General features: G+C 40.9%; 2 protein-coding genes across 3 annotated transcripts in view; one reads left to right on the forward strand and one right to left on the reverse strand.

Moving 5' to 3' along the window:
* Positions 1-9255, reverse strand: part of LOC101849223 (mediator of RNA polymerase II transcription subunit 10) — a 22001-nt gene extending 12746 nt beyond the window's left edge. Inside the window, exons 1-3 of one of the 2 annotated variants that reach the window (XM_035970873.1) lie at positions 9245-9255; positions 8632-8637; positions 299-698 (exon numbers count right to left, since the gene is read on the reverse strand). In XM_035970873.1, coding sequence (XP_035826766.1) covers positions 299-420 — 122 coding nt within the window. In that variant the 5' untranslated portion in view covers positions 421-698; positions 8632-8637; positions 9245-9255. Of the gene's footprint in view, positions 1-298; positions 996-8631; positions 8638-9244 lie in introns of those variants that run through there. The other variant, XM_005102584.3, reaches the window with a different exon arrangement.
* LOC101849625 (sodium/hydrogen exchanger 8) overlaps positions 4807-10714 on the forward strand; it is a 31745-nt gene continuing 25837 nt past the window's right edge. Inside the window, exon 1 of the mRNA XM_005102585.3 lies at positions 4807-5608. Coding sequence (XP_005102642.1) covers positions 5346-5608 — 263 coding nt within the window. The 5' untranslated portion in view covers positions 4807-5345. The remainder of the gene's footprint in view (positions 5609-10714) is intronic.

Below are 10714 nucleotides of genomic sequence, written 5' to 3' on the forward strand. Positions count from 1 at the left end.
GTTAAGAATAAGTACGGCTAGACTGCGAGTTTTAAAATACCTGCACTGTCAGTAAGGCACCTTTTGGCTTCATCTCAAATACAAAAATACTTTAGACTTTAGGAATTGCAAAAACTAAAAATTTACAATTCAGTAGGCCTATTTTTTTGCTGTTTGTCAGTGTAGTCATCGTATAAGTACGGCTAGCCCAGCCGTCTAGTCGTCATTAAGTACAGCTAGCTGCTAGACCGTCAGTCTAGCCGTCATTAAGACAGTACGGCTTGCCTCTTTCTTTAAATCCTTTTCATGATAAACTCACATTTTTTGGTTCAAGACATTCTGGCCTTGAGGCTGGAAATCACTGACAATGATTCCCATCTGTCGAGTGTTCTCAATAAACAGCTCAAGCTGTTGTTCTAGGGCTTCGAATTTTTCAGCCATTTTTATCCTGGGGGAGGCAAGCAAGGTGTGGTGTAGATCAAGTGGTATGCGTCCGTTCGATGTCACTTGGCCTTAGGTGTGCTCTCCTCTTCAGTTACATGATCTCAATAATCGGAAAATAGCAATGTCAATCAATATCATTGAATATCAGCAGGGCTTCGAATTTCAATAAATTTGGCCTTCACCGTTGATAAACAAGTCTTCCAGTTCGAGCTCCGGCTCCACTTTAAACTACACTGTTTACATTAATAGTAATAGATCTAGTCTAGAATCTAGATCTAGTAATATAGCTAAGCCCACACAGTACAACAACTGCACATTACTCGTCATTACACATGTCACACATGGGTTCTCCTGATTTGTCGAACTCTAGTTTACTGTCCACAGTTATCTAAAACCTCTGGATTATAGTTTAACGAGAGTAGGGCACATTGACTCGGTTTGGAAGTCAAAACAGATTTTTACTCCACAAAGGAATTAGGAGTTTGAGGACTTTATAAACTGAGACACAGCCTTACGATAGGAACTGAGACAAAGTGGAACTGAACTGAGAGCGTCACAAACATTAAACCGGAAGTGACCTTTTCCTATTACTATTGTCATCGAAGCTTCGAAGCGCGATGTCCTTATTCGTGCTATTCGAATACCGTGTGCGAGTATTTTTTTTCTTGATTCTATACAAGTACATGTACATGAAGGCCGAAGGTGAGGCCTAATACGATGAGTCTATCTGCAGCATTCTTTATTGAATATTCACTATTTTCAGTCACAACACTATTCATCCAGTGATTCTCACAGCTCACTGTGTTTCTGCCTCTCTATGTATAGCACCCATGACGGCCTGCGCATCACGTGCGGTGATAGAACATTTGTTTGTTTGTTTTTAAACAACAAAAAATGTGACTGTTGCAGAGGGGAGGGAGAGGGGGAATGATACAAACAGGCGACCGCTCGTGTCTAGTGTCTGCTTGGGAAAAAAAGGGGGGGGGGGACCAGAGGAAAACTTTTTACCGAGTGAGCGGCGAACGATAGATCTAACACACACGCACTTTCGCTGCGTCGCGCAACACTGCTGTTTGCTCGGTTGTACATGTATTGTCTTTTGGCGTTTGTTTGTTTTTTTGTTTAATTGGCAGCATATTACGTCAATCCTCTCAAATAACTGCCAAACAATAATGCCCGTGCGTTTGCTTGACATGGTACAATTTGATCAAATCACACTAAATTTAACAGCACAGATTTACTTCAAAGACTTCAAGCAATAAATGGTTTAAATGTTCAAGAGAATTCTGTTGGCGGCATAATATGTCTAATAATAACACTATAAGTCATGCATATAATTTTGAACAAATAAAAAACGGAATGCAATTTGCAGTTTTAAGGACAATATGCAATCTCTAAAATTACACTACAATGCAGCGATCAAAGAATCGGCCTGAAATGGACAAAAGCAAGGGAACAGAATGTACTCCAACAATCTGCAATGGAGCCATAAAGTAAGAGAGAGAGCACAGACAATGGAATAGGATTGAGAAAAGGGGCAATGTGAGTATAACAGCAATTTAAGATGTGTAATACGTATTTCAGCCTAGCCAGCCAGCACGGTTTATAATACCCAATTAATCTCTCATTTCATTTGTCCCCACCTGCCACCCCCCCCACCACACCTAGGTATACCCACCCACATATTGTATAAACCTTAGGCCTATGGATCTCCCCACAAGTGGCCACGAATAGGCTATGGTGGGTGGCTGGTTTTTTTAAATTAAAAAAATCAGAAGATGTGTAATACGTATTTTAGCCTAGCCAGCCAGCACGGTTTATAATACCCAATTAATCTCTCATTTCATTTGTCCCCACCTGCCACCCCCCCCACCACACCTAGGTACACCCACCCACATATTGTATAAACCTTAGGCCTATGGATCTCCCCACAAGTGGCCACGAGTAGGCTATGGTGGATGGCTGATTTTTAAAAATTAAAAAAATCAGGGGCGTGGCGTCACTTCCAGAGAAGGTGGCGCCAAGAACAAATTTATCACAACGAATAGTATTGCCTATTTATTACAGGCCTATAAACTGTAGACCTACTATATACGCCTGTTCATTTAATTTTAATACTGATATAGGGATACCTACTTCCATGCGAGAAGAATAGATAAGTGCTGGTACAATCTTTTATATATAGATCGAGAGAGAGAGTTCAGCGCTCAAGATGCGCGTAATCACATCACATCGTAATCACACACAAAACAATAACTTCCAACTGATCAACAGAAAAGCACACATTCACAGTAAAGAACTCGCATGCACTATTGCCCTCGGGGCGTCTTGACATAATGACCCCATTCCCTGATTCCTTGCAGTTCTGGTTTCTAGAAAGCAGACAATAAAACCTATTTTTAGACAGTTCGCAACCATGCCATGTGGCCATGTCCAGGCTAACTACCACTCCATCCCCTTCCAACCATATAGGCACCAAATCCATCTTGGCCCTTTGGCCCAACAGTACAATCTCTTAGTGTGATGGGAGTACCTGTTGTAGTATTAATATTATTAGCTGAGTTATGTTCTTGGTGATATCTCTTTTGTCTTCCGTCAAACGTCTGGGTGGGCTATTAAAGAAACTTTTTTGCTATTCTTGGAAAGAAAACCCTGTTTTCAACTGATTGAATCAAATAGTTTATAGATCATTTTGAATTATTTTGACCAGACGTCACACCTAAACAATGAACACCCAGATGGGTTCAGGCAGAGACACTGGTTCAGGTTGGGCCTAGGCCTTCTCAGAAGCCTGAGAAGGCCTAGGGTTGGGCCGATCTGAGTTCGGCGCCCTCGGTGAAGTCAGACGTACGGAACGAAAGACGCAGGGAGACCCTTGCGACCGGCAACGGGAGGCTTACCCTCTCTCCTCCCACTAGCCTAATTATAGACACCTTAACTAAAGACTGGAGGAATTTATAAGAGATTGGTTTGAAAAAAATATTGTGATATTTTGTTAAGTTTTGGAACATCGTATTCCCTTTTTGAAAAATCCTTTCTCCATTTCAAAGGGTGGCGCCATGGCGCCATTTGCGCTTGGAGAGCCACGCCACTGAAAAAAATCAATATACACGACTGGCTCAAACCCAGCACGACACACCGCGTTTCGATGACATCACAATGCACATAACAACATTCATAACTATGTGCTTCCATAGTCGAATTGTACAAGGGGAGCAAAGTAAGTCTGTCTGCTTAAAAAACAACAAAAGCAACATTCGAAGCGTGCTTCGAAGCGGCAGTGGGTACCCCTACATAATATATAGCCTTGCGCCTCGAATTTTACATTGTCCAAAGGGAGCTAAGTATTCCAGCGTACAACCCCCCCCCCCCCAACAATTTGCAGCGGTTTGAAGCGGTGGTGGGTGCCCATAGCCTTAGCTTCAAGTTTCTTAAGGCGCAAAGGGAGCTAAGTATAATATGGCTAGCCTACCGAACCCCCCCCCCCCAAAAAAAAAAAAAAACACATTCGCCGCGCTTCGAAGCGGTGGTGGGTACCCATATCGCCTTGAGCTTCGAATTATGTCGATTCGTGCAAAGGGAGCTCAGTCTGCCTTGTACGCAAAATCACTCGCTGCACTTCGAAGCGATGGTCTATCGAGTTGTTTTGATGAGAGCCTTTTTAGATACATGTTTTATAACGCCTGCTGGCCCCTCTTTTAATAACTCTGTTCCATAATCATCAACTTGGAAGTAATGTTGAATCTACCTTAGTGAATTTAGATATTTTATTATTCTTTAATTTTATGGAAAGTGGCTATTCTCACCCGCCCGGAAGTTCTCGCAAGATCTACTCCTCCCCTCTTCTCTCTCTCTCTGTCTCTTTCTGAATACTGTCTATCGGTGTGGACGATCAAATTGACCAAAACAAAGTTAAAAAATGATGTTAAAACACAAAAGAAAATTAATTTGGTAGTCTACAAAGATGCTACGGCTATTTAACTTTTCGAATCGAGCCGAACTACGCGGGTCGCCATTTTGTTTTGTCCTCTCTCTCACTCTCTCCACTGCCCACAGACAAAATTGTACGCTTTTAGTAGGCTTCAAGTACAGATGTAATGGAACGTTTGTTCACAGCACAGAATTCTACAATTTTTCTCTTATCACAGTGTAGAATTCTGTGGTTTAGGGTGAACGCAAAATTTGTTGACACGCGCACTGGGTGAGAATAGCCACAAGACCCGCCTGCACTATTCTCACCCCGGGTGAGAATAGAGGTGGCCAATTTTATGACGGGCTGAGAAAAATTAGAAAAAATCCATTTATGGAAGAAAAAAAAAACAGCATTCGAATGGCTCTGCCACACTTCGAATAGATGTGAATAGCACAAAAATCATGAATGTCGAATAGTGAAATCGAATGGGCACAGCTCTAGTGCTCACTGCTCACAGAACATAAAATTCTGTAGGCTAGCCTTCAATGTACTTTATAGTTATAGACTAGCCTAGGCCTTAAAGAGGTTATTCCTGGATGATGTTGCCTTTGTTATTTCAGCCATAACGTTTTGATGTTGTCCAGAACTTTTTCATATGTTCATGGCAAGGCCTAGGCCTAGGACAAGGAGAAAGGCAGTGTACTGATACTGGACCATAATAACAACGGATTCTAATAACAAGGATTATACGAATTTCATGACAAGCGACATTCCACTTCCGGGTCATTGCTGAATGTTTACGTACGTCGTGCTGCTCCCTGTTTCTCTCTGGCCTATCTTTGATGTTGAAGCACTGTGTGTTGAAGTTATCTCTCGAGTCATCTGGATCTAAGACGTTTGCGACTCATTGCTCTTGATGGTAGAAGTAGATATGTGAGATATGTTTATCTGTGTTTTTGAACCTCAACTAAAGGCTAAACTGTGCTGATAGTTTTTCCAACAAAAAATCATGTCACAGTGTTCAAGACTCTTGTTTGTTGCTTTCATTTTCCTTTGGTCAAATGCACTGATTGGCCATTCAGCTGTCGTCGAGGCAGAGGCGGAATCACAAGATGAGCAAGCCTTGAATGTCGAAACTGATAATTTGCAGTCTAGATCTAGACCTATAAGGAATTACTATGGCCGAATGCGGAAGCAGGCTGGCGATAACGCAAACGACCATATCGTGACTACTCCTGCCCCTGTGGTGGAGTCAACACAAAACATTTCAAGGTAAGTTTAGACTACACGTCACTACTACAGTTTAGACTTCTAGATCTAGATCTAGTTCAAGTTCTAGATACTAGATCTAGATCTAGATCTAGATCTATTTCATCTGTCATTACATCTTTCTCTTTCATAATTTCATATTTTTAGCTTTCTGTGTCCATCTCATGTAGATGTAAAATCTAGATCTAGATCTAGGACAGGTCTAGATTCTAGATCTAGATCTAGTCTAGTCTAGATCTAGATATCTAGAATCTAGTTCTAGAATCTAGATCTATTATCTAATCTAGATTCTAGTTTTATACCAAAGTTTTAGAAATTTAGGCGAGATCTAGATTCTAGATCTAGTCATAGTCATAGAGACTCTGGTAAGATTGAAGAATATCAGACCAGCGGATATTAGGACTACTTTTGCCTATGAGACTATGTCTCGACAACCTTAGGAATTCATTATTTTCCCCCAGTTTTTAATCTCTCTTGATGAAGAATCTCAGACCGGTAGCCTAGATTTATTCATTAAACGGAGTGTCTACGCACAAGGCACAAGGTAACCGGGCACCTAGTCTCACCTAGTCTCAGTATCTACGTGACGTACAGGTTAACCGGCCACCTAGGACCTAGGCTCAGTATATACGTACACGGTAACCGGAATGAAAATAAATCAATATTTGTCCTGTGCTGTCACTTGCTGAAATAAAAAAGTCATACAAGCGTCTTGTCGGGCTCACCATCGTGACAGGTCAGTGAACCTGCACATGTGCATCAATTTTTTTTGTGGGTACCGGTTGGGGACAACAAAATTCATTCAAAGTCTGTGCGCTGCGAAGTACGAGGTCTGTCTCAGAATAAAGTTTCCCTCCTCCATAAAACTCAAAGTACGCAACCAACAGTCACTAAAGTTTGTGAGGTCATGACACCATGACTAAGAAGTCTCAACGCCAAATTGCAAGTGCATTGGTGAACGGGTCATAGAACTGTGACGTGTCAAGTGTGGTGTACTTAGATTCTGTACTTTGTCCAAGGCAAATCCGAAGAAAATGGCTAAGCAAAACATTGGTGCAACCTTCTCATGCTACGATGTCTAAGTTGTAATCAAATTTTCAACTCTTCTCAGCAAGTCTGCAGTTGAAACCCATGGTGATCTATACAAACTAACAGGGAATAAATAATGCCCCATCAATTCAATCAGAAAGGAAATGGATCTGGGAGGTTGAAGGTGGGAGGTCTGACATGAAAGATGAAGCGCACACAGAAAACATAGGGAGAGAAAGGTGATGCACATTGGGTTTTTTTCGACATGAGTGGCTTCATACTGAGCTGGCTAGTCACACCTGGCGTAACTGTCAATGGTGGCTACTACAGGTTCGTCCTCAAAGACAAGCTGAGACCTGCGATCCAGAAAAAAAAGACCCGCTTTGCTTGAAGAAGGCGTCATCCTGCATCATGACAACGCGCCTGTTCACAAATCCAGAGTTGTGAACGAGCTTTTTGAGGGCTACTCGTGGGAATCAATGGTGCACCCGCCCTATTCGCCTGATCTCGCCCCATGCAACTTCAACCTCTTCTCCAAGGTGAAAAAAATGCTGCGAGGCCGGTGATTTGAGGACGAGGACCAGATTCAAGAGGCTATGAGAAAGGCACTCGGGACCTTGGACAAACGATCACTGACCACTGTCTTTGACCGCTGGGAACATCCAAAGGAGAAATGTCTTGAACTTGATGGTTCCTACGTTGAATAGGTATTTGAATAAGCTTTCCTTTTATACCAAATACAAGGTGATTTATAATTATATGTGAGGACAGCATGACAGGGAAACTTTATTCTGAGACACACCTCGTATAATGCTCCGGAATGGGGGCATTATTGATATTTTTAAAGGTGCAGTCGGGGGAGGGGTGGGGATGAAGGCCACACCGGATGAAAAAAACTGAACTTGGAGTTCTGAACTGCCCGGTTGCCGGTTACTGTGTACGTAGATATTGAGGCTATACCGGTTACCGTGTATGTGACACTGAGACTACATGCCCGTTTGCCGGTTGCCGTGTACGTAGACACTCCGTTCATTAAAAGTTTGTCGGGGGGGGAGACCCCCCTGAACCCCCCCCCTCCCAACTAATCCCTCCCCCCCCCCATTCTCGCGCAATAATACAAGTGGTCCGGTATTCTTCAATCTTCCCTAGACTCTTAGTAGTTTTAAATTGAAATCTAGATCTAGAGACTTTCAGTACACCTCATTCTTAAAAATCAGTTTACCTTCTACTCTTACAATTGATACAAGCTGTAACAAGGGATACAATTTTTCGGTTTAATTTTTAATGATATGAATTCGGTACAAACAGTTGAGTTTAAATAATTCTTAGCATTTTTTGTCTGTTTAATCCTTTATTAGTTATTTATTAATTCTCTATTTATTTGGAAATGCTATTTCATTGTAAACTTTCAAGATAGATCTATCTTTACAAAATCAAGAGTGGTCTCCCTGTTGTCTTACTTAAAAGTTTAAAAAATTATATTCTTTTTCTTCTTGATCGCATCACACTTGAAGTCTGGTATCTGTCATAAATTGGGCCGTCCTTCTCAGTTCATCTTTCGGCCCGTATAGCTTCTCTTGTAGTGTCAGTGGGGTTGGCCACGTTTCCTGTCTCAGGGCCCTGTATGTCTTGCAGTGCTGAAGGATGTGTTCAACAGTTTGGTCCGCCTCTCCACACTGGCATAAAAAAAAAATTATATTAAATAGGTTAAATTTTAGATTTGTGCCTAGTAGATGAAGACGAAGATGCTTCTCTGTCTAAGATAAATTTTTTGTTTTGTTTTTTTGAATAAATAAGCGTATATTATAGTAAAGTAATTGATAAAGAGCAATTTGGCTCTTTAAAAAATTGTTTAAATAACTGTCAGAATAGAATGCTATTCTTTTCCTGTACTTGGTTATTTTGATTTTGTTGCTCATGTTACAAGATTAGGCTTGTTGGGTGTATGTTTATTATTGTCATTGTTTCCGTGTTCTTACCATGATCCCAGTCCCAACCTAGATCTGTACTATGTCTGAAATCAATATTGTGAGGAAAGTCTAATCGAATCAAAATTTTTGGATCAATAGTTGGTGACTGAAAATGAACAAAAGCTGACAAATGAATTTAATAACTTTTGGAAACATTCAGTTTCTTATGATTGTGATCATGTTGGTTTTGCAATATTTTATTGTATTTTTTTTGTTTACGTTTTACTATTAAAGCCAAGTTAACTCTGTGTTTCACATGGGACACAAGACTTTGCGTTCATAGTTTATGATTATTTATTTTTTATTACAAAATATCTGCATTTCATCTGGTCGATATCAGACTGTCAGTTGATATACATTTTTGGAAAAAGCTCTCTGCCACCAGACAGTGAATGTTCGGGAGATAAAAGACATTCTGTTTTATAGATTACTTGCAATCTTCTATGCTTTGTTTTTCCTGTCTAAACAGAAGGTGGCAACATAGAAAAGACCCTATCTTATTGTCATACATGATTTATCTTAAGGCATTTCCACAGTTGTAGTATATAATCAAATCACCGTTCAGAACTAACCTTAAACAATTCTGGTCTAATGCAGAGAAGTAGACTATAGTAAAACATAACCGCTCACTTTCTCAGACCTAGTAATATAAATACTAAAGGAGAATATGGAGAGGCATTCTCTTGTTGCAATGCTCAGTAGTCCACCAGCAGCAGTCGTGAAACATTTTTGGGTGTGGAATCTCATTAGGCACCAGAGGCCAAAGGTATTCAAACAAAATTGAATTGTTTATGCTTGCTAATTGAAAAGGAACCATCTGATTATTTCAAGTTTTTTAACCATTGATCTAAATAGCCTTTCTCTGCTATAATATACTATTTTTTATAATTAAAACTGTTGTATCTAATTGTGAAAAGCTGCTAGATAGTCATTGTTGAGAATAGTATTTAAATCATACTTTATGTACTGCTGAACTGAGAGCTGCTCTTCTGGTAAAATAACCTCCTGCAAGATGTTTCTTAGGCGTAGGAAATAGGGGGGGGGGGGGGAATTGGACGTTGAGCACCAGGTCAAGCAGTTCAAAGTAAGGGAGGGGTTATTTATACTTAACTTTCACTGGCCCTGCTTCATTAACTTCCTTTTTTGTCTCTGGCGAGTCGTCTTTCTCCTCCTCCCCACACTTCTCCCCCTCATAAAAGCCCTGAATGCCAATTGTCATGTTGACAGTATCCCCCGTCTACCAGTTTGATCTGCATGCAGGTCTCTTGCAACTACAGCGCTTCAGACAGAGTGAGAGGGAGGATGTGTTGTGTGTGTATGTATGTATGTGTGTGTGTGTGTGTGTGTGTGAGAGAGAGAGAGAGAGAGAGAGAAAGAGAGAGAGAGAGAGTCCTCCTTATTGATGTTAACGTGCTTTCAGATCTTTCCTTTGCGGTATAATGCATCCATTGTTTTTGTTTGGGAAACAGGGAGCACAACTGATGCAATCCGCCATATTATTATAAATAATCATATATGTTCTGTATGCCTATATGTAAAGTATGTAAACAATGAATAGATTACGGGCGAAGGGCTAGCCCATGATGTTCATATTCTGTTATCTTTAACCGTGGAGCAGTTGTTCTGCTTTGGACACATGGCGAGGCTGGGCTATTCTCTCCTTCTCTCACATCTACAGTGGACGTATCATTGTGAGGCAGAGATACGTTTTAAAGCTATTTTAGGGCCTGAAAGGAATTTGATTTTCTTATTTTGGACCATCTAGTCTTGAACTGTGTAGTGCAGCACTTTAGGTCTTCGTGGATATTATGGGATACAGATTTATTTATTTCTGTCGTGTAGTAGTTAGACGTTTCGCTGTCGCACACAGTTAACTCGAGTTTGATTCCTGAGTGGGGAGAATTTTTGATTGGCCATCTCGTGGTCTTTGTGCTTGGAAGTTGTATTCCTCTCAGCCGGGTTGGCCCTGACAGGTTGGGTCGGAAGTCCACCTCCTATATTCTCCAACTTGTGTTGATGGGCGCTTTTAAAGCACGTACATTATAAACAACTATGTGTGTCTCTGTGTATGTGTGTGTATTTGCGAGTTTGTGTATCTGCGTGTGTGTGT

Source organism: Aplysia californica, unplaced genomic scaffold (assembly GCF_000002075.1).
Source record: "Aplysia californica isolate F4 #8 unplaced genomic scaffold, AplCal3.0 scaffold00331, whole genome shotgun sequence".
Taxonomy (NCBI): domain Eukaryota; kingdom Metazoa; phylum Mollusca; class Gastropoda; order Aplysiida; family Aplysiidae; genus Aplysia; species Aplysia californica.